The 24,743-nt window shown below is 42.1% G+C and overlaps 1 protein-coding gene across 3 annotated transcripts in view; it reads left to right on the forward strand.

Moving 5' to 3' along the window:
* The window catches only part of IL12RB1 (interleukin 12 receptor subunit beta 1), a 29,468-nt gene extending 7,495 nt beyond the window's left edge, over positions 1 to 21,973 (forward strand). For 2 of the 3 annotated variants that reach the window (XM_058163231.1, XM_058163232.1), the window contains exons 5-15: positions 612 to 651; positions 6,785 to 6,898; positions 7,128 to 7,210; positions 9,033 to 9,258; positions 11,585 to 11,749; positions 12,809 to 12,919; positions 16,457 to 16,612; positions 16,785 to 16,928; positions 17,012 to 17,108; positions 18,718 to 18,802; positions 19,969 to 21,973. In XM_058163231.1, the coding sequence (XP_058019214.1) occupies positions 612 to 651; positions 6,785 to 6,898; positions 7,128 to 7,210; positions 9,033 to 9,258; positions 11,585 to 11,749; positions 12,809 to 12,919; positions 16,457 to 16,612; positions 16,785 to 16,928; positions 17,012 to 17,108; positions 18,718 to 18,802; positions 19,969 to 20,418 (1,671 nt within the window). In that variant the 3' untranslated portion in view covers positions 20,419 to 21,973. The remainder of the gene's footprint in view (positions 1 to 611; positions 652 to 6,784; positions 6,899 to 7,127; positions 7,211 to 9,032; positions 9,259 to 11,584; positions 11,750 to 12,808; positions 12,920 to 16,456; positions 16,613 to 16,784; positions 16,929 to 17,011; positions 17,109 to 18,717; positions 18,803 to 19,968) is intronic. The other variant, XM_058163233.1, reaches the window with a different exon arrangement.
* Positions 21,974 to 24,743: the final 2,770 nt, after the last annotated feature.

Raw genomic sequence — 24,743 nt, forward strand, 5'->3', positions numbered from 1 at the left:
ACCCCATTCCTAAGAGGACCGTAAGGGGCGTGCATAAGCGCACAAACGTGCCTACCGTTCCTGTCCTATTGTTTTTCTTTTCTTCTTCCTATATATATATATATATGCTTATATCTCCTAATATTTATTCATATATATGTTTATATACTATATAACCTTTCTGTATGATACTTACATATATTGTTGTGACAAAATAAATAAATAAAATAAAAAATATTAGTTGGCCAAAAAAAAATGAGGATTTTGCAGTATCTTTTCCCTAGTATGGGGTGGGAATGGAGATTTTGCAGTATCCTTCCCCTGCCAACCCACCAAGCCACACCACAGCCACCAAGCCACGCCTACAGAACCGGTAGTAAAAAAAAATGGATTTCACCACTGCATCTACATCTTGTAAATCAATCAATCAATAATTTTTTCATCCTGCTCATGTGCAAGTTAGGTGTGTATAAATAAAAACACTTCAGCGTAATCTATTTATTAGTCTTACCACATAAAACAACTCAGATTTTCCGTTTCGTGTTTCTGAGAAGAATATGTTTCTTGCTTAGTTTAGTGCCTTTTATCATCAGCCTTCTCCTCATTCTGAATATTATCTGGATTCTTTTCAGGGAAACTGTAGCTCCGATGACACCACGGAGGAATTAATAGGTAGGTTGATTCCATTTCTAATGCAGACTTTTAAATTTTAATAATTGTGTGCTTTTGATAATAGCTCTGACCACCAAAGATATGGGACTGGCTGGTGCTTCCTTTGCCTTGGGCAACTAATTTTTAACAGGGTTTAATTATTTTTGCCTCCTTATTTTTTTTTTTTTATAATTTTACATTTTTAAAAATTTTTAACGTTAACATTTTAATTTTATATACTCTTTTGTCTTCTGATCTTTGTGTATTATTGTACATCTGCCAGACTCCCCCTTTGGGGGATATGGGAGGTTCAGAAATGTGAAACATATAAGTGGCATTCACCCTCAAAGAACACAATGATGGATCTCTCATGATTTATGAAAAAAATTCAGCTCCAGCTATAAATGAAGGCTTCCTGGAGGACATTGTGGTGGATAGGATGTTAGTCTAATACAGGGGTCTCCAACCTTAGCAACTTTAAGACTTGTGGATTTCAATTCCCAGACTTCAACTCTGGGAGTTGAAGTCCACAAGTCTTAAAGTTGCCAAGGTTGGGGACCCCTGGTCTAATAGGAGAAAAATGATAATCTCATGCAACAAATTAGTAATGTCCATGAGTCATGACCCAGCTTGATATAAATTGTGCCAATATGTCAAACCACTGCTGAGTCAAGCTTGAGCCACTAGGAAAGAGTCTTGGTGGCCCAGTGGTTAGAGTGCAGTATTGCACGCTGACTCTGCTCGCTGCCAGGAGTTCGATCCTGACCAGTTCCAGGTTGACTCAGCCTTCCATTCTTCCGAGGTGGGTAAAATGAAGACCCAGATTGTGGGGGGCAATATGCTGACTCTGTAAACTGCTTAGAGAAGGCTGCAAAGCATTGTGAAGCAGCATATAAATCTAAGTGCTATTGCTAAATATATATATAACTATTAATTTACTGTAATTATATACTCCTAAATTCTCAAAAAGTCTTCTGGAGATTTGTAGTGGAACCAAGAAAATAATAAATCTATATATATATAAAAGCGAAAACCACTCATGCATTAATCACAAAATCTCCAGAACCATAAAGCCTACAAACTTGAAATTTGCCAATATGTTCCTCTTGGCTTCTAGGTGCTCACTAAGAAAGGATTTTTCAAAATGACCATCAGAGCATTTCCTATATTATTATAACACGCTCTGATGCTAATTAGTTAGACGTTCTACTCCCCCTCCCAACTTGAAAATAACTCTGGAAAGAATGGGATAGCATAGGACAGGCTTCTGTGGGCAAACCTCATGGGGAAAAGGGGCTAGAAAGCCTGAGGGAGAGAAGGGGAGAGGACAGGAGACATTTCTGTGGGGCAAAGCTGAGGGAGAGAAGGGGAGAGGCTTCTATGGGGCAAGGCTGAAGGAGAGAAGGGGAGAGGAGAGGATCTATGGGGCCAAGCCTGAGGGAGAGAAGGGGAGAGGCTTCTATGGGGCAAGGCTGAGGGAAAGTAGGGAATAGAGAAGAGAGGCTTCTGTGGGGCAAGCCTGAGGGAGAGAAGGGGAGAGGAGAGGTCAATCGTAACTTCTCATTAATTTTCAAACTCTAAGTGTCGATTTATCAAGCCCGATCACATAGTTTCGTAGCGGAGCACGGGTATTCAGCTAGTCCTATATATGTCATCAAATCTATAAACTATCTATTCACCTAGCAACTGATAACGTCTAGTAACATGTTAAAAGGATTAAGTTAACTCAATATTAATATTACTATGGATTTTTCTCTTTCAGATTTAGGTGAATTTCCTTTTAGTCATTATCATGTATTCATTTCTATTCTGACTGAATTATAACTGAATTATTATGATAATACTGGAAGTTTTAAAGAAGAGATTAGACAACCATTTGTCTGAAATGGTATAAGGCTTCCTGCCTGAGCAGGGGGTTGGACTAGACGACCCCCAAGATTCCTTCAAACTCTCTCATTCTGTTATTCTGTTATCTTCTTCTTCTTCTTCCTAGCATATTCCTGCAAGTGTAGGGTCGGCTTTTCGGATCATTGAACGCCACTTTGCACAGTCAGCTGCTTCTCCAAGGTGCAGGCCTGCGGCTTGCATATCTTTGTTGATGGTGTGTTGCCATCTCTGTTTTGGGTGCCTGCAAGGTCACCGGCCCTTGACTTCTAGTTGGTAGGCAGTCTTGGCAACGGTGGAAGGTGCTGCTCTTAGGACATTCCATCCCAGCAGAGCTGGCCTGTTATTCTGTTATATGTCCTTCTATTATATTTTGGTTGCAAATTTCATCAAAAATAGAAGTTATTAATTCACCAGCACTAAATAATATTTTTTTTAAAAAAGGACCCCCTATCTAGGTGAATGTCTGCAACTGTTATGTAAGAATAATTATTCCTAGGGTTCTAGTGCACAATTCAGCTGAGACCTTATTGTAATCACTGCACGGAATGAAGGGACCTTAAATTGGATTTTGCTTATTTGCACTCTTTTTATATATGGATCATGAAGATCCTCGTGGTTATCAAAACTCTGGGAGATGATGTAGAAAGAGACACTTAGAGCACTAATGAATAAACATTGAATCCAATGAAACATGAGCAAAATCTTTTATCAAGAGGTACCTTGTGTCAATAAGACTAACAAAACATAGCTATTTTTCTGCTCTTCACATGTCTGTAGCTTCTGCTCAGGATGACCCAATTTTGGGAAAGGAAGGGTTTCTGAGATTTGCAGAGCTGCTGTGAAAAATTGTCTAGGCATCTGTCAGATAAAATTAATCAGATCCACTCTAATTTGGATTTTAACTGTGTGGGTCCTTTCGAGTTGCTTGAGGCATAGTCTTGCTTGTTATCTGGGACAAATATGAGCCCCTTAGTCCTGCTGAAGTGGATTGAGTTCCTGGAGCTGTTAGCATGGCCACCTGTGAATTAAATCTATGTTCCTCCTGACTGGTTAAGGCCTCTATGCAGGGAACAAATCTAGGTGATGATGAATGCATCCTTGAAGGAGAGGGTAGTTCTACTGGCTCTTAGTGAATCAGTTGTTGATCTCTTCCTCAGGAAGTCATCACTATATCTAATACTGTTGGACGGGGTGGGCTTCTGATCCTTTAGCAACGGGTTTGGCCTAGTTGGCCACCTGCACCATGGCGGGGGGAGGCATTTTTCACCCTCCCCATGCACTGGAGCCTTTTCTCGAGTCTCTGGGAGGGCGAAAACGGTTTCCAATGGGTCCAGAGGCTGGAAACAGGCCAGTTTCCGGACTTCCGGAACTTCCAGGAGGCCTGTTTTTCGCCCTTCCTAAGCTCCAGAGGCTTTTCTTGGGCCTCCGGGAAGACGAAAGCAGCTTCCCCCAGGGTCCGGAAGCCCTCCGGAGGCTGGAAACAGGCCTGTTTCTGGACTTCCGGAACCTCTGGTAGGCCTGTTTTTTGCCTTCCCAGACCCTCCGTGCGGCCCCTGCAATTACCTGGAATGATGAACGAGCCGAATGGAGACTCCTGGGAGGGGAGGGGAGAGGCGGGGAGAGGTGGGTGGGTTGGAGTGGGCGGGCGGGCAAGGCAGGACAGGGCCAGTCAGGGATGGCATTTGGGGATTCACTGAACCCCAGCGATCCTTGGCTAGAGGATCGCCCAAACCCTGCCGAACCCCCAGGAGCCCACCCCTGGTGTTGGACAACAATTGTTCTAGCCCCAAACTTCTCTCTTTAGGAAAGATGGTCAGCTTAAGAGGATCTTGGAAGAAAAGGGATTGCCCAGACTCTGTTTACTTTAATTTCAGACCAAGATTCAGTACTGAGATGGCATTGATTTCCCATGTGCTGGGACTGGATGGGGGTGGTGCATTAATTCTGGCCCTCCTTGACCTAGTCATATTCCTTCAGCTCAATTCACCTCACAAGACCCAGCATAAGCCCTTGAAAACTTGGCATTTCTCCCGGGATTGAACTAGAATGGTAGATGAGTCCATCCGTAATGGGTGTTACTTAATGACTGCCCTTGATTTGTACCATGCTTTCTTTTCTTTTTTCTTTGCTAGAATTGCATTGGTTTTAATTCTACATTAGCCAGCCACAATTACAATTTGTTAGTTGAGCAGCCATATAGATTGAATGAATTCGATTCATTGAATGAAGAAAAAGCCAATCCTGGAGATAACCTGTGCACCAAGTCATAAAGGATTTTATAGGTTAATTTAATACCAACACTGTGAATTGTAATCATGCTAGTACAATTGTCACAAATTTGCTCCTTCAGAGGAAGTTCAGAGGCATAATGAGCAGATCCTCTTGCTGGTCTCTCTCCTTCCACCATTATATTTCTTCCCAATCACCTGACCTCATTCCAAGGTTACAAACTTGAGGCCACTGTTGGATGCTCTCTACTTAAAGAAAATATGTCTTTTAACACCAGTAAGCTAAGGATGACTTACACTGGCCTCATCCAAGGGCTGGGGATGAACTGAACATTATAGAAACATGAAGAAAGAAGATGCTGCCAAGGTGAGTTTGAGTCATAGAATACAACACCGTAAGCCAGGGGTGTCAAACTCAAGGCCTGGGGGCCGTATCTGAACTGTGAGATGCTTAACCTGGCGCCTGGGGCCACACTGCACCAGCCTGCAGTGCGTCTGCCAGTGAAAACGGAACATGCGGCCCTCCCGAGCCCCATTTTCACTGGCAGAGGGTTGTTGCAGCCGAAACTGGAGCTCGGGAGCATGTTTTTGCTGGCAGAGCACTCAGGCCACCACAGGCGCCCCCGACATGAGTGATGTCGAGCTGGCCACGCCCACCCTGGCCTCCCAAGGTCAAACACAACCCTGATGCGGCCCTCAGTGAAATTAAGTTTGACATCCCTCCATTAAACTGAATGATAGAGAATCATTTATTTATTTATTTATTTATTTTATTTATTTAATTTTGTCATAACAATATACACAAGCATAACAAGCATAACACAAAAGATTATATAATATATAAACATATATATGAGGAGAAACAAGGTAGTATAAGCATATATATAAATATATATATATATATATATATATATATATATATATATATATATATATATATATATATATATATATATATATATATATATATATATATATATATATATATGGGAAGAAACAATAGGACAGGAACGGTAGGCGCATTTGTGCTCTTATGCACGCCCCTTAGAGTCCTCTTAGGAATGTGGTGAGGTCAACAGTGGATAGATTTTTAATAAAACTTTTGGGGTTATGAGAAGAGACCACAAAGTCAGGTAATGCATTCCAAGCATAGATAATTCTGTTACAGAAATCGTGTTTTCTGCAATCTAAACTGGTGCGGTTGACATTAAGTTTAAATCTGTTGGTAGCTCTTGTGTTATTGTAGCTGAAACTGAAGTAGTCATTGGCAGGAAGGACATTATAACGGATGATTCTATGAGCTAAACCCAGGTCCTGTCGAAGGCGACGAAGTTCCAAGTTTTCTAGACCCAGGATATCAAGTCTGGTGGAATAAGGTATTTTATTGGTTACGGAGGAGTGGAGAACTCTTCTGGTAAAGTACCTTTGGACACGCTCAACTGTATTGATATCAGATATATGGTACGGGTTCCAGACAGGCGAGCAGTAATCAAGAATTGGCCTAGCAAAAGTTTTATATGCTCTGGTCAGTAGCGTGGTGTTTTTGGAAACGAAGCTATGTAGAATTAAGTTAACAACTTTTAGAGCCTTTTTTGCTATATAGTTGCAGTGGGCTTTGGTACTTCGATTGTTAGATATAAACACTCCAAGGTCTTTGACTGGGTGGGGGTCATCTGTGAGGTAATGTCCATCAAGCATGTACTTAATCATCATCTAATCCAACCTCATGCCCAAGGCGGGAGTCCTTATACCATCCCAGACAAACGGTTGTCCAATCTTTTCTTGAAAACCTCCAGTGATGGAGCGCTCAAAACACCAGGAGGTAAGCTCTTCCATTGATATCTCTGAATCAAATCCACATGATAGATTGGGTTCGCTGCCACCTTCATGCTTGAATAGCTAAATTCTGATCAGTTTACAATGAAGGATGCGGGACAGAAAAGAAATTAGTTCTGTAGATAACCCTGCTTAACAGCTACTATAGTCTTCGTGTCTGGAGACAATTGAAGACTGATGCAGATATCCTTACCTTTGTCTAGTTGCCACATGTCACTTGGAAAAAAACATTCGTTATGAAGTGCAGGTTCGGTATCGAACTGATCACTGGAGCAGTCACTGGAGCAGCTGGAGTGAAATCCTCTTTGTTCCTTATGGTGAGATTTGTGTGTGTGTGTCTTGTCTTGTCTTGTCTTGTCTTGTCTCGTCTCGTCTCGTCTCGTCAGAACAGAACAGAACAGAACAGAACAGAACAGAACAGAACAGAATTCTTTATTGGCCAAGTGTGATTGGACACACAAAGAATTTGTCTCCAGTGTATAAAGAGGCTTGGGGAGAAATTAGCAAAGTTTCCAGAGTCTAATAAATGCATTTTTTTTCTTCTAGAAATCCTCAGAAGTCCCACAGTAAATTATACTGTGGAGTCCCTGGGAAAGGAAGGCCAGAGGAATGTAACTCTGCAATGGGCGGTAAGAGGAATGCTTTTATTCAGTCTTTGGGGCATCTGAATCCATCAGTCAAACATCCTGTGGCTCAGACTCCTAATCCATCCTGCATTTGGATTGCCTGCATTTCAAACATTAAAAATGTTGTTTCTTAAGCAGGCAGAAGACAAGAAAAATATTCAGTGCAAACATTTAAGCTCCCATCTTTAGATATGAAAGTTATACAGGGAGTCCTTGACTTATGACCATAATTGAGCCCCAGATTTCTGTTGCTAAGTGACACATTTATAAAGTGAATTTTGACCTATTTTGAGACCTTTCTTGCCACAGTTGTTAAGTGAATCACTGCAATCATTAAGTTAGTAACATGGTTGTTAAGTGAATCTGGCTTGCCCATTGACTTTGCTTGCCAGAATTTCGCAAAAGGCAATAGCATGACCCTCTGAGACACTCCAACTGTCAAAAATATGGGTCAGTTATCAAGCATCTGAATATTGATCACGTGACCATGGGGATGCTGAAACAGTCGTAAGTTTGAAAAATGGTTATAAGTCACTTTTTTCAATGCTGTTGTAACTTTGAACAGTCACAAAATGAACTTTTGTAATTGGAGGACTACCTGTATGTTCGGGGCTGATGAGGCGTTTAGCTGGTGGTGGTGGTTGGAGGGAAGAAGTACCATTTGCAAATAAACTCCTAGATTTCAGTCACCCTTTATTTTCATTTGCTAAACATGTCTGTAGGGCCAATGTAGGGCCCAGAGTGTTCTTGTAAATCAGGAGTGTCAAACTGGATTTCTTCGAGGGTCGGATCAGCATTGTAGTTATCCTCCACAGGCCAGACAGGGGTGGGGGAAGAGACGGGCTGTACGGCAGACGGGACAAATGCCTCCTGCAGCACCCTGCCAGCCAAAATGGCTTGCCAGCCAACGCCCTGTTTTTGGCTTGGATACCTCCTACAGCACCCTGACGCACCCCGATTTTGTGCCCCACCCGTACCCTGTTTTGGCCAGCAGAAGAGGTGGGTTTCAGCAGGTTCTGACCAGTTCTGGAGAACCAGTAGCGGAAATTTTGAGTAGTTCAGAGAACCGGTAGTAAAAATTCTGACTGGCCCCGCCCCCATCTATTCTCTGCCTCCCAAGTCCCAGCTGGTCGGGAGGAAATGGGGATTTTGCAGTAACCTTCCCCTGAAGTGGAGTGGGAATGGAGATTTTACAGTATCTTTCCCCTGCCGTGCCCACGAAGCCACACCCACCAAGCCATGCCACGCCCACCAAGCCATGCCACGCCCACCATGCCACGCCCACCAAGCCATGCCACGCCCACCAAGCCACACCCACAGAACTGGTAGTAAAAACTTTTGAAACTGGCCAGCAGGGTGTTGCAGGCTGAAAACAGGGCATGGGGGGAGGGCACACAATCCCCCCACGCCCTGTTTTCTCTAGCAGAGGCACCATGGGCTGGTCCTTTGCTATTTCCAGGCCAGCCCCGCAGGCCAGATCTAAACACCCCGTGGGCTGAATCCAGCCCGCGGGCCTTGAGTTTGACACCCCTGTTGTAAATGAAACCGGAATCTGTCATTTTATTTTACAAGGTGACAACCTACCTTAATTCAAGAATCTAAAAAAGAAGAGGATTAGAGGGGTCATGGGGCCTGACGCAAAATCCCTGCAGATCTTTTAGTGCTGTCATGCAGACATCACCCAGCCTAGACTGGATAGTGCTCCCTAATGGTTTGAAACCACAGAATGCCCAAGAGGTGTCTCCCCAGAAAAGAAAAATAGAAATGGAAGCATTAGCTGGTGGCTTGGAAAATGCTTTCTATCCTCTCTTTTGTATTTTTGCAGAGACCCTCCGTGGAGGAAGGGGCAGTGAGCTATTATCTGACTTTCGTCATGCTGGCCTGCAAGCAGTGCTTTTCTGGCTTCAAAAAGTACAGCAGTACCGTAAATAGTACAACTTCGTACCACACTGCCCTTTCTGCAGCTGAATATAACATTTCTCTGGTGGCATTTAATAAAGTGGGACATTCTCCAGCTTATTCCTTTAAGTTACCACCAGAACAAAATGCAGGTTGGTATACAAAGAAATGGTCAGGCCCAGCCCAAGAGCAACACAGCGTAATCCCAGCCAAAGTTCAATTCGTTATTTGTTTACACGATATAGACAGAATCTTGCCACACTAAACCTATACCACAGGTAGCCCTCAACTTATGACCACAGTTGAACCCACATTTCCATTGCTAAGCCAGGCAGTTATTAAGTGAGTTTTGCCCCATTTTATGACCTTTCTTGCCGTAGTTGTTAAGTGAATCACTGCATCATTGTTAAGTTAGTAACCCGGTTGTTAAGTGAATCTGCATTCCCCATTGACTTTGCTTGTCAAAATGGCACAAAAGATGATCCCATGACCCCGGGGCACTGCGGCCGTCATAAATATATATAAATTGCCTACTGTCTGAATTTTGATTACATGAGGATATAACAATGATTGTGGGAAAAACAGTTTATAAGACACTTTTTTCTCAACTGAAAAAAGTGCCTTATAAACTGTTTTTCCCACAACTTTGAACAGTGACTAAATCAACTGTTGTAAATCAAGGACTACCTATATTCTAATCATAATGAAAATACCAGGGGTTGGCAACCTTAAATACTCAAAGAGCCACAAAGGTCCTAACTGGAAGCCCCCCATTCAATTCCAGAGCCAACCAGAAGTCCAGTTCCCCCACCATAGAGTCTCCTCCTAGCGCGGCGTTTTTTTTTTCCTCTACCAGTCCTAACCAAAAGTCCTATCAATTGTGGAGCTGACCAGCGACAGGGATCCGAGCAGAGGGATGAAAGAGCCACATGCAGCTCCAGAGTCGCGGGTTGCTGACCCCTGGAATATACCCGGGGAGATTCTATAGAACAGCTATCCTAAATATCTTCCACTTTCTTTGATCCAGCTCCAGGCTGTGTTGACTCTTGTATCATCTCCCTCCTTCGAGCGTGATCTCCTCCTTTGTGGGAAACTGCTACTTCGCTGTAATCCATCACACCACCTTCCCCTTTGTAGATATAATCCATCACAGCAACCATCTTCTAGTAATCTCATTTTGTATAGGGACTCACTTCCACCATCAATTGCTCCTTTATATTTTATGTGGTATAAATTGAGTAAAATAACCAATATAGTCCTAGAAAAATTAATTTGGAGCATCTCTCCATCAGGTCACTCTTTGATTGCCATTGAACTAGTCAGTGGCACCAGTCACTAAAGAAAAGATGGGCCTATTGAAGGTCTGCTCCAAATATCTGATGTATCCAGTAGGTTTCTGAGAGCTTTTGGAGAAATTCCCGAGATCCTGGAAAACTGTTCACCAAGGCCAGTTGCCAGTTGGAGCATAAGAGTGATGGCAACTTGGATAGACTTGCTCTGAATGGCTTCCCTCTGTTTTACCAAGCCTGGTTTATTGAGGATCTTCAGGAAATGAAATAGCAGGGGAGAGAGAGAGACCTAGAATGAAATTGGCAGAAGACAAAAAATGAATTTGACCAATTAAGAGCTCAGGTTTGAGCATATTCCATGGCAATAACAATGGCATATTATAAATATGTATCCAACATTTTTATTGCATTACAAGATTGTTGCCCATGGCCCTTCTTTTGTGAAATCTCAGGAAAAAGTAGGGCACGCATCTGTCAGAGATGCTCCACGCAGAAGGCTCATTCATTGACCACACTTGGTCTAGACAGTGTTGCCTATTCTTAAAAACTTCAAGAATGTGTGGACTTCAACTCCAAGAATTCTTTTTTTTTTAAAAAAAAGTTTTATTTTAACATTCTTATCCAATAACATATCCAATAACATATTTAATGTACCATCATATACAATTAATCGGACCTGCCCGGTCACCACCCCCTTCCTTTAACTCTCTTCCCTTCTCTACCTTCTTCTACTTTCCACAACCATCCTCCCCCTCTCTTATCTACATCCTCTCCTCCTTCCTCCCTACTCCTTTCTTCTCCCTCTTCTATCCCTCTTCCTTCCTTTCCTCTTCCTCCTCTTCTCTTTCCTACCTCCTTCTCTCTTCTACTTCCTTCTTTCCCATCATTCTGAAGTGGTAGCCAGGCAGCTCCGATCTTACATTAATTATACATCTTCAATCATCTTTGTACATTAACTATCAATCCATTTTCTACCCTCATCCCCCCTCCCCCTCCCTCCCCCTTCCTCCGCCCACCCCCCGGGACTTCCGAGAACCGAATACAGGGTATAAGACTAACGACTAACAACAAAAATTAAAATATAGCACAAATCATAATCCATAATCACTCCTTAAAACCTCCACTCCAAGAATTCTTCAGTTACCTCTAGATAGCTTTAATGTTAATTTCTAATGCTATGATTCTACAGTCCTAGGTCCCAATTTTCTGAATGTCAATCTGTCCGGAAGGCATTACACTCTGAAGTGGGAAGGGGACAAGGACTTTGATCACTTTTGCTTTGAAGCTCAGCCTCTTGGAGAAAACTTACCTAAGGAAGACTGCATGAGACATGATAATACTTACCTGGTTACAGGTAACACTGAAACCTCTTCCTAGGGCCCACCCAGGTTCCTCTACTAGAATATCACTCTCTCTATCAGAGAAACTTTCAAAGTGGCATAGCTTGCTTGGCAGAAGCTGCAGGATCAAGAGAAAGTGCTCTTTGTTGCTGTGACACTTTCTAATTTTATCCCTTCCAGATTTGCCCAAGTGCATCTCTAGCTGGAGCTACACTTGGGTTGGGAAGGAAAGTGGTATTTCACTGGAAGGGATTAGCGAATAGCTTTGCCATTAATTTAAAGCAATAAAACAGGGGCAGGAAGACTAGCTGAAATATACTGTACTCAGTGGTGGGATTCAAGTAATTTAACAACTGGTTCTCTACCCTAATGATTTCTTCCAACAACCAGTTCATCAAACTGCTCAGAAAATTAACAACCGGTTCTCCCGAAGTGGTGCGAACTGGCTGAATCCCACCACTGACTGTACTATAAAATGGTTATTTTGCACGGTGCATCTGTCAATTCCTCTAGGATTGCTGAATTTTGATATTTTGTCAATAGTGCCATCTCGGAATCATAGAAGAAACCTGAAGTGAGACATCCTGGGAACACACAGCTAGTACACTATAGACTAAAGGAGGAAGTGGGTAGTAATTTGGTTCACCTGCTCTTTTTTCTATGCATGGGTTCCTTATATCTAAGTTGAATAGACTTTAAACCTCAGGATCCTCTGAAGAAGCTGTGAAAGGACAACTGTGATAAAGCACTTGTTTACACAATATAGTCTTGATTTGTTTAGACCTCTAGGATGAAGTTGTAGGGATGGTCATTGATTTCAAAAGGAAATTAGAGAAATGGATGAAATGGGAAAATGGATACTATTAGCAAGAGCTAATTGAAATAGCCATTTATGGAGTCAATACCAGAAGCTGGAGGGAAAACAGTCTCTGATGTTTATTGACTGGACCTCGAGAAATATCTAGCTAATTACTGTTAGAAATATGATGGTATGTAAGAGAAAGCTTTGGTCTGATCCAACATGTCTCTTCTAAGGTTATGAAACCTATTATTTTTTTTCTCCTCAATTCCAGGGGAAATTGAATCCAACAAGTGTTATCGCTTTGCAGTATACAAATATATAAAGTCATGGAACATATATACATGGACAACTTTTGGGTATACATACCTTTTCCATAGAAATGGTGAGTATGTCATGCTGACTTTCCACCCCCGCTTATCCCATCAGTCAGAACTACCAATAGCCCAAAATAGTTACTCTGGACAGAGTTAAAAAAATGTTTGCCTGCTTCATTCACATAATTTTGTAATCTAGATGTTGTCTTTTGATGATAAGTTTCTTGAATGTCTCTGTTGTTGCTTTTATCTTTGTACTTACCAGAAAAAGATAGATAAGGGCAGAATAGTTGCAGTTTTAAATTGGCAACTGTAACCTTTCTGCATCGAGCATCTTGAACTTCTTAGATTCGACTCAACTTGCAGTTTATCATTGCACAATCTTATCTTGCTAAACCCAATCTTCCCCTTAGTCCCACAACACTGTCCTCATCTCATCCCCAACCCATGAGTGAAACCACCTACTAGTCATTATTAAACAAACTGCTTAATGTAGTATGTTTCCTTTTGAGCTGACACTAGCACCACAACTTCAGACATTTCCAATCTGTAACACTGTCATTGTCATCTGTCACCCATTAGCCCTTTCTCATAATAATGTTAAAGTGCATTACTTCAATCCTTGATTTGGCGGAATAATATGGTTCTCTTATTTTTCCCTTCCGCCCAGTGTCACTAACCAGTTGGCGGTGGGAGAGGGGGACGGGACACCTCTAACAGCTCCTTAGCAGGACAGTCTGGGGCAGAATCTGGGGATGGAGCCTTTAGCCACCTTTCAAGTTGCTCTGCAACAGTAACCTGTCACTCAGGCAATTTCTGAAGGGGTGGTGGACCTTGTTTACAAATAGCACAGGCAACAGATCAGTGGGATGGAGGAAAGGGTGCAGGGTAATGTTGGAGGTTATTTCATGGTGCATTGAGAAGTCCACCAAGCTTCATCCCAGCTATATTTCACCCTTATTGACTTATTCTCCAAAGCAGGGGTCCCCAACCTTGGCAACTTTAAGACTTGTAGACTTGTGGACTTCAACTCCTAGAGTTCTTCAGCCAGCAAAGCTGGCTGAGGAGCTCTGGGAGTTGAAGTCCACAAGTCTTAAAGTTGCCAAGGTTGGTGACCCCTCTTCCAAAGCATTGGTGGGGGGGGAGGACATGAAGTCATGAGTGGAAGTTGCTTAAAGAGAGAACCAACCAAGAAGGAAGGAGAACATTTCTGACAGTGAGGACAATTAATCAATGGGGTTATGGGTGCTCTATCCCTGGAGGTTTTCAGAAATAGACTGGACAACCATGTGACTGAGATGGTATAAGGCTTGTGTCTTGAGCAGGGGGTCGGATAGAAGACCTCCGAGGTCCTTTCAAGCCCTATGACTCTATGATTCACTCTTCTAAGCTGCTCTAGAAGAGTCTTCTAGAGAGTTTGCCAGTCTGCCCTTCCCTTCAGCTTAATATAGCCAGAGCTAGCAGCATCCAGAATTATCCCACCAGCCCCCACCCCATCCTCAAGTGAGCAAAAGCAGTAGGACACCTTTAATTCATTAATTTGAGCCAGAACCAGCAAATCATGTTTTCTAGCCAAATGCAAATTTAGGTTGCTGGAATCTTGGGGATGAGACAGAGGCTGCATCTCATGCCTCAAAAACAGATAATAGAGCAGGGGTCCCCAACCCTTGGGCCACAGCCCACTACCGGGCCATGGCCTATTCAGGAATTGGGCCGTATGAGTGGCTGTCCGGAATGTGCACATGCACAGCAAAACTTGTGCGAGAGGCGGGCCAGTGGGCAATCGCATGCATGCATGTTGGCTCGCCACTTGCCAACCCACCCTCTCATGCACAGGCTTCATGTGTGTCTGGGTGGCCCAGTTCCCCTCTCCTCACTCCCCAGCCAGGTCCCAAAGATTGGGGACCACTGTAATAGAGCATCTCAGGCAGTGGTGGGATTTAAGTAATTTAACAACCGGTTCTCTGCCCTAATGATTTCTTCCAATAACCAGTTTGGTAAACTGCTCAGAAAGTTAACAACCGGTTCTCCCGAGGTGGTGCGAACTGGCTGAATCCCACCACTGATCTCAGGCCTGTGGTTAGAAAGCCCATTATCTTGAAAATACTATAAGGTGACCAGTTGTAGGGGTTATCAAAGATGACTAAATAGAGAAATGCATGACCATTTTCATAACCTACAGTATTTCACTGTACTTATCTAACAAAGAGAGACAGTTTGGTATAATGGGTGAGATGCTGGCTTAGAAACCAGGAGACTCTGAATTCTGTTGTTGTTAGTTGCAAAGTCGTGTCCAACCCATTGTGACCCCATGGACAACGTTCCTCCAGGCCTTCCTATCCTCTACCATCCTCTGGAGTCCATTTAAGCTCCCTTTGACTGCTTCAGTGACTCCATCCAGCCACCTCATTCTCTGTCGTCCCATTCTTCTTTTGCCCTCAATCTTTCCCAGCATTAGGCTCTTCTCCAGTGAGTCCTTCCTTCTCATTAGGTGGCCAAAGTATCTGAATTCTAGTCCTGGTCTAAAAGCCAACTGAGTGACCTTGGGCCCGATATTCTCAGCTCAACCCACCTCACAGGGTTCTTGTTGAGGGGAAAAGAGGAGGAGGAAGGAGTATGTGTATTTACCACCATGAGTTACTTATAAAATAATAAAGGCAGGATAAAAATCTAATTAATAAATAAAAAGAATATGCCACTTCTGTGGCAATATAAATTCATATTTTGTCTTCTGTAACAGCAAACAAGTGGTTTCTATAGTTCAATCTTTAATAGATATTAAGCAATTGTTAAAAGAGTCACATGGTTGTTAAGCAAATCTGGCTTCCCCCATTGACTTTGCTTGTTAGAAGATTCATTGGATGGTCGCAATTGGAGATCACATGACCCAGGACTCTGTCACTGTCCTAAATACATGCCAGTTGCCGAATGCCCCAATTTTGATTATGCGACAGTTTTGCAGACAAATTTTGATAATTGTGACAGTTATAAGTGTGAGGATTGGTCACTAATAACTTTTTTCAGGGCCATCATAATTTGAATGGTTGTTAAACAAATTATTGTGAGTCAAGGACTACCTATATCTGGAAATTCATTATAATATTGATTGTAATAATGCATGGAATGGAAGGAAAGAAGGTAAGATTTTTCAGGAAAGAAGGAAGAATGATAGCTTCTATGAGGGCCGGTGAAAAGTATTTCGGTTTTTCAGGAATAAACAAAGATCACCTAAACTAGGTTTTTCAAACTGTATTCCACAGAAGCCAGAGTTCTGTAAGAACGTGATAGGCAGACGCGCACACCAAAGGTTCACTAATGTAGCCAATTTATCACCAGAGCTTCAACTAAGGGCTCTGAAATTCTTTTTTTTTAACAACTTCTACAGCCTGAGAACACTTCAAAATCTTGGCCCTGACTACTCTTTTCTGGTACCCTTCTCTGATTATCCTACCTTGGTCAACAGTTGACTGCAATTCATCCTTAGCTCTATATTCAGGTTCTCAGGGAAGTGATGGGAGAACCTGGCTATCATTCCAAAGATGGAAGAAATCAATGGAATTTATGGTCTTCAAGAGCCAATGATAACTGTCCTCTTTGGTTTGCAGCTTCTCTTGAAGATGCCATCCATGTAAATGTGACTAACCAAACTGCAAATTCTGCTGTCATCCAGTGGAAGCCTCCCAGACCCCTCTCTGATTGCCCAGGTCTACTGAAGAAATATATCATATGTTGTCAAAAGGAGCAATACGGTAACATAACATGTGAGTATGGGGCTCTAACCTTTGAGTCTTGGGTTCATACAATTTGGAAGAGAAAGAGAGTGTCCTGGCAAATTTACCCACTAAAATTTGGCCAAGGACTTGGTTGCTGCTGCCATGGTGCTGTGGAAAATGCCAACCAAAGGGCTCTGATTACTGTCTTGTTCTTGTTCAGATTATGACGTCAACGTGTCACAGACACGGTATACAATCCAGAACTTACAGCCTGACACTTTCTATCTTGTTGGCATCTGGGTCTCTACAGCAAACAGCAAAGACAACTGCAAAACTTTTTATCGATTTCTAACCAAAGCTCCAGGTATAACTTCTCTTCCCCCTGAGTTCTCCTTCTAAAATTTCAACAGTAGCAATAGCTTTTCATGTTTTTTTCTTCCTCTCTAGATCCCAAGCAGCTACCTCTGGTGCTTAGCTTTCTATTTATGGGGATTTTGGGGGGCATCCTTTTTGTCACCACCATCTTCTACCTTGGCAAAAAAAGGTAACTATGATGAAGCCATGTGCAATAACTATTTCAAGGGCAGGAGAAAAGTCCCTGCTTTAAGACACAGGAAGCTTAGTCTATAGACTGGCCATGTAGTAATAATGAAGGGAGAGAATACAAGTAGACCTCAACTTACAATAGTTCGTTTGGTGACCATTTAAAGTTACAATGGTACTGAAAAAAGTGACTTATGGCCATTTTTCACACGTATGACCATGGCAGCATCCCCATGGTCACGTGATCAAAATTCGGACACTTGGCAACTGACTCATATTTATGAAGGCTGCAGTGTCCCAGGGGGTCATGGGGTCACCCTTTGTAACCCTCTGGCAAGCAAAGTCAATGGGGAAGCCAGATTCACTTAACAACCGTGTTACTAATTTAAAAACTGCAGTGATTCACCTGGCAGCCATGGCAAAAAGATCATAAAATAGGGCCAAATTTACTTAACAATAGTCTCACTTAGCAACAAAATTTTGGCTGTAAGTCAAGGACCATTTGTACAACACATTTTATTATATTGAGAATACTCTATGCATAGTATTCCAGCACTTGTTGTGCAAGAAAAAGATTCCTGTTTTAATCAACACTATTTTTGTTGATGAATATTAATTTGTAAACTGAATTGGGTGGCATAGTAGGCTATATAAACTAATTGGTATAAAGCAGCATTTTATGCTGAAATTACCTAAATAATTGGTTTTAGGAAACATATAAAATTAACTCCTAAGTAGCTGCAGTGAGCAACTGTTATCTCCCTGGATAGTTGATTCCAAAGTCGTCAGCTAATTAATCATCTACTATGTGGCTTCAGTGAGTTGATGCAGTAAAGCAGCTGAGAACATGAGCTGGGGAATTGTCACTTGTTATCCCAGCTCTGATAGAAATTCTAGCAAAGGCAGTGTCTTGCATGCTGACAATAGCATTCCATATCTATAATATGGGAGATCATGCTATCAGCCTATCTTTCAGGATGATCAGATGTACTAAAGTTCAATGACCTAGTTTGCATATAATACCAAGACATAATATTGTCTGCTTTTAATTGGACAAGATGGTTTAGCATTATAAGTTAATCTACTATGTTCCTATGTAGCATAGTTCTATAGCAGAGGTCCCCAACCCTTGGTCCATGGACCAGCACCGGTTCACTTGTGGGTGTGCGTGCGCTTGTGGGTATGCATGTGCAGAAGTGTCCGGGTGGGAGGGCGGAGCCTCCCGCCACCACTACCGGTTCGCCTGATCCGGGGCAAACCGGTAGCAACCCACCACTGCACGGCATAAGAAAAACCAGCCTGCGCAAAGAAATTAAGTCCCATCTGTGGGATGCAGGCAGCACGCAGAATCACTCCCCCTCCAGTCTGCAGAAAAACCTCTCTCCATGGAACCGGTCCCTGGTATCCATAAGGTTGGGGGCTGCTGTTCTATTGGACTTGGCTGTAGGTCCTGGCTTAACCTGATTTGCAAATGCATAAACTTTTTAAAACTGGAAATATGCAAAAGAACCACATCTGTATCTTGAGCCTTTCCTGGCCTTCCAAGAGCTAAGCAATTCCCCTCACTCCCACTTCTGCTTCTCAAACCATTGTTTTAACATTTGCTCCAGAATGAAGAAATCTCTGTGCCCAGCATTGCCAGATCCTGCAAATACAGATGCTGTGAAGTTTCACACCACAGCAGAAACAGGCCAGGTGAGCTCCAAGTGAAGATTTTTCTACAGCATGGATCACTGCATGTTTTATCAGTAGGAGATAGTATTAGCAGATTATCTCTTGATCACTGGAGACCTCTGTATTTGAGACAGAGAAGCTGAGAAAAGGTCTTTCTGCAGCTCACAGAACAGTAGAGAGGTAGTCTCAACCAGTGGTGAAATCTGAACCAGTTTACTACCGGTTCGCTGGCTGCGCATGCACGCTGTGCGCGCATATGCGGTGTGCACCACACACCAAATGCAAGGTGCATGTGCGCACAATGCATGCCGAAAGGAGGCATGGGGTAAGTAGAACAGTGCACTCAGGGGGGGGGGATCAGCTGTGGCGCTCAATCTTTTTTTTACTGTTAAAAGCATTTTTTACAATCTATTTGGCTGAATAGGTTGTAAAAAAATGCTTTTAAAAGTAAAAAAAAGGCTCTGACGATCAGGCAGCTCAGACAATTTTGGGCTCAATTGTCGTAAGTTGAGGAGTAGCTGTAATATGGGAGAAGGACACTTCTTTGAATATACCAAAAACACAGTTTTCAAATGGTTGTCATTACAGCACTTTGGATCTATAGGATGAATCTTTATTTTACAATCTTTTGTCCTGCAAGAGTATCTCTTTGGCCTAGACTCATGTTCTACTCTTGTACACTGTAGATCAGTGTTTCTCAATCTTGCAACTTGAAGATGAAATTCAACTCCCAGAATTTCTCAGCCAGCACTAATATACAGCGGTGCACAATTTGATAGTGCAGGTTTCCTCCCAATTAAGTTAGAAAGAGGACTTAACCTCTGCTAGCATTTCCAGATGGCCAAATTAGATCAAAATTGCCAATCAGAGCACACAATATTGGATAAGATAGGTAAACACCCTAATTTGGTAAAAACATGGTTCCTAAAGACCTCACCACCACTCATCTTAAAGCAGCTTAATAGAGATCTGCAGATCCTAGTCTCCCACATTATTCTTAATGATATATTCATTTTTGGCACATTGGTTTGAATATATAAATATATCTATTGTAGCTTGTAAATCATTTGTCTTACCCCAGGGTGCAAACCCTCCCAATTGTCATTGATCCAATAAACTATGATTAAACAAACAATAGTTTGGGATTTAATCCAACCCCAGACAGACATTTTCCTAATGTTTTTCAGCCCCAGGTAAAGTTGGATTTTATGGAACCAATGGAAGCCAACAGCCCCATGCAACCATTGGTTGTAGAACCTTCATCTGACAAAGAGGAGCCAGTTACTGATACAGCAATGGAGTTGTTGGGATTTGTCAAAGGAACAGAAGAGGAACATTCTCCCAAGGAGGATGAGGTGGTCTCTGATGAAATCCTATTTTCTGAATATAAGGGGCAAAGATTTCTGAGTCCTGTGGAAGAATCTGAAGATTTTGTAGGTGTCTCTCATGTTTCTTGCACTGGTGATGGTCCCCACCTCTTTCTGAACAATACTGAAGCTGGAAACCAAAATGGCATATGTATGTTTCAGGTTCCACTCTCCTTCAAACTGTTTGATAAACTGGTGGTGATTAAGAATGTAGGTGAAGGCTTTGACATTCCATGCAGGGATGGTACTTCAACCCAGAACTGTTTTTGAGCTTCTAGAAAATAACTTATTATCTTGCAGACAGCAAATCGAAAAAAAAAAAATGGCAGACAGACAGCTTCTACAACCACTCTCTGAGGAAAGACACCATATCCCAGAGACACAGCATATTTTTCAAGAAGATAATATTTGTTGGATTGTCTTGAAGTAGTACTACACAGTTTTCTTTACCTGAGATCTTGGACAGTTATTGCTAGTCGGAAAGCTGACAATAGTGGAACGCATAGACCAGGGGTCTCCAACCGTGGCAACTTTAAGATTTGTGAACTTCAACTCCCAGAGTTCCTCAGCCAGCAAAGCTGCCTGAGGAATTCTGGGAGTTGAAGTCCAGAAGTCTTAAAGCTGCCAAGATTGGAGACCTCTGGCATAGACCATATGGTAGAGATAGCTTCAACTGATAGATTTCACTGGATTCAAATTTTTTTTATTTTTTTTTATTTGCATTTATATCCCGCCCTTCTCCGAAGACTCAGGGCGGCTTACACTATGTTAGCAATATTTAACATCAGACTTTTTTTCCTAGCATTCTGGGCCAAGAGGCTGGGAAAAAAACTATCCCTCGCAGGGGCATAACTTGAGCCCCCAACTCTCTCACATGATGTATCCTAAAGCTGCTACTAAATTATACATGTTATATAATAAAAGTGGAGTAACCCATTAATTGTATCCAATGAATTGAATTGCAAATTGGTTTGACTGAATTTAATAGCAATAGCAATATAGAACTTATATACTTCTTAACAGTGCTTTTACAGCCCTCTCTAAGTGGTTTACAGAGTCAGCCTATTGCCCCCAACAATCTGGGTCCTCATTTTACCGACCTCGGAAGGATGGAAGGCTGAGTCAACCTTGAGCCGGTGATACTCAAACTGCCAAACTGCTGGCAGTGGGCAGTCAGCAGAAGTAGCCTGCACTACTGCATTTTAACCATTGCGCCACGACAACTCTTAATTTTTGTTTGTTTTTATTTGTTTGGGTTGGGCTGAGTTGGTTTAAGCATTTTTGTCTTTGCCCCAGAAAATTTCTCAAATGAAATCCTTCACCCTTGACTTGAAAATTGAGTGTAGTCCTGAGATTTCAAAAGAAATCACACATTCCTGGCCTTTTAAACTCTGCAGAGCTATTTCTGTAGACACTGCTATTGAAGAAACATCATGAACATACAGAAGGTCCCTGCCTTCTGCTGATCATCCCTTGTCCCACTTCCAAGCTCTACAATTAATGCATAGTTTCATTCATTTCATTTCATTGTCAGGGTGTCAGATTTCATTTCATTGTCAGGGTGTCATTGCTCCGATGTCCTGCCATTGTGATGCGGGGAGGAGAGGGGGGTGGATGAGCATGCTTGAGATTTTTCTGCTTCTGCTGTTCGCTTGGGAATTAGGGAGGGGGACTCTCTTCGGAGATGGGACAGACTTCTTCCCAGCCAGTTTTCGCCAGGTTCCAAGGCCATCGGGTGCTGAGTGTGAACTACTATCTGCCTAGTTCACCTCACCACTTTGAGCACCTCAAAGTTCTCAAAACATCTTCTTGGCATGCCGGTGGACTGGTCGGGGGGACGGGGTGGGGTGGGATTGGGAAATGGAAGAATTACTTTGTTCTTTGTGCTGGGACTTCAGATTCCGCCTGACTTTATTGTATCCAGTGACTCTCAGTAAAAGTTCTTTTGATTCAACTCAATGGATTCAAGAGTCTTGCTTTCCTCAGAGCCTGACTGGGGCAAGTCTGACACAGGGAATTACACGGCTGGTGTCCAAATGGAGTCAGAGACACTGACACAAACTTGTAGTTTCACATAACTAAATATATTTAACTATATATCATTGAACTAAAATATATTTATAATTTGCTATGTATCGGGTGAAATGCTCCCGGTTCGGACCGGATCACTCGATCCGGTAGCAATGGCGGCGGATGGTTTGGAGAACTGGTAGCAAAAATCCCTTCCCCCCTCCCCCTCCCCGCATGCCAGCTGAACCACGCAATCATCAGAGGGTTTTTTTACTTTTAAAAGCTTTTTTTTTTCGGCCAAAAAAATGTTTTTAAAAGTAAAAAAAAAAAAGTTGGCCACGCCCACCCAGTCACATTACCCCCCAAGCCACGCCCACAGAACCAGTAGTAAAAAAATTTACATTTCACCCCTGCTATATATACAGCAAACTAGACAAAGAGGAACATTATCAGGTAAATCAACACAGCAGGAACACCATGAGGTAAATTACAGAGCACACAGAGGAAAAAAAGGCGGGAAACAAGGAAGCTCCCCCTTTACACCCACAGCAACCAATCACAGTTTAGATTGCCTCATGCAGGAGCCAGCTCTCTCCAACCAATCAGTTATAACTTTGTGTTTTGACTCATTGTACAACCCCACTGTGCCTGCTACTAAATTTAAATATCTTAACATACATTTAAATGTAAGGATTACAGCACTGCCATATATGTCCATCTATCTGCTCCTTGACTATTAGAGCTTTTAAATTTTCTATGCAAGGTGACTCTTCATGGTCAAATAGTCTTTAGGGAGCTAAAGTGGATGTAGTAGCAATACATTTCTTATGTCAGCTCAAGGACACAAAATACTGTAGGCAAGTTTGTCAAATCTCCCAAACTCTTTTGTCAGCAAAGAAGTAAATGAAGGGGGAAATGAATAGCTTAGACTCAAGCCACAAGGTTTGGTTGTAATTAAGTCTTTTGAAGGCTGGAATGGGCTGCAGATATTTAACTGAAGTAGGCCAAGAAGTCCCTTTATGTGAGTTGAGAGGAGACTGCCCTGTGATGCAGGAGGAGATTTTGGTATTTCTGCTGCTCATTCTAATCCACTTCTCTAATGGCAACTGCACTGCCAGTCAGGTGTATAACAACTCGCCACGGCCAACTCACTATAGGACAATTTGCCATGGCCATCTTGCCACAAGACAGCTCACTGCGGGACAAGAGTTAAACTAAAATCAAAGAAATGGTGGAATAGAATCATTGAAAGGATGCAAAAGGCGGGACAGAATGAAATGTGAATGGCAAAAATTAAAATAATTTTTATTTATTTTAAATAATTAAATAGAATTGTTCAATTGTCCTGCAGCGAGTTATTCCGTGGCGAGTTGGCCGTGGTGACTTATCCAATGGCGAGTTGGCCGTGTTGAGTTGGCTGCAGCAAGTTGGCCATGGTGAGTCGTCCCATTCCCCTGCGAGTCATCCTCCAGATGGCTGGTAGGCGGTAGGCCTACAGGCGTAACCATAAATCCTCTTAAAATAATGCTTATGGAAGGCTGACTCAGAAGATAAGCAACATGGTTTAGAATAGATAGAAGCTGGTGTGATGGGCTTTAGTTGGGAGGATACCTGGGCAAATATGAGACAATCATGCAATTCTCTCTCAATCATCTATTTTAGTCTTTTTGAGGATCAAGTGGAGAATGGCATATTATATATGGTGCTCTGAGTTCTTACAAAGAAGGTGGGCTGTAAAATGGCTGCTTAAGAAGCTACTTTGGAAAGAATTGTCCCAATCCATTGCTCTTTCTGGTCTGCTGCCCAAAATTACTACTTCAGTCAACTTAATGACAGAGTTGGGCTTTCTATTACACATTTAATTTAGCCTCCAAGCTAATTTCAGGATATGGGTAGGATTCTTCCAACAGCAGCAATGGTTCTTCTTTCCCTCCGCTCTGAAACTATAAAATCCAGCTTTATTCAGAATTGTTTCCCTGACAAAGTATACTAAGTCCCTTGGAGTGTGAAAAACAGAACTAATTATACTTTTTGATATTTACAGTGTTTGAGATTGTTTTGAAGTATATTTTTAGGAGTCACAACAGGTAAACAGTATTAAAAACAGGAACAGCACATATGTTGTTAATACTTAATATTAACATGTTGTTAATACTTGGAATACACTACCTGACTCTGTGGTCTCTTCCCAAAATCCCCAAAGCTTTAACCAAAAACTGTCTACTATTGACCTCACCCCATTCCTAAGAGGTCTGTAAGGGGCATGCATAAGAGCACAAGCGTGCCTACCGTTCCTGTCCTATTGTTTCCTTTCATTATATCCAGATAATATAGTTATTACATACTTATGCTTATATATATGCTTATATATTGTATAGTTATTTCATGCTTATGCTTATATATACTGTGTGACAAAATAAATAAATAAAATAAATAAATGTACTGTGTATCAGAGGTTTAGAATAGAATAGAATAGAATAGAATAGAATAGAATAGAATAGAATAGAATAGAATAGAATAGAATTTTTTATTGGCCAAGTGTGATTGGACACATAAGGAATTTGTCTTGGTGCATATCTTCTCAG

This window comes from Ahaetulla prasina, chromosome 1 (assembly GCF_028640845.1).
Source record: "Ahaetulla prasina isolate Xishuangbanna chromosome 1, ASM2864084v1, whole genome shotgun sequence".
Lineage (NCBI taxonomy): Eukaryota > Metazoa > Chordata > Lepidosauria > Squamata > Colubridae > Ahaetulla > Ahaetulla prasina.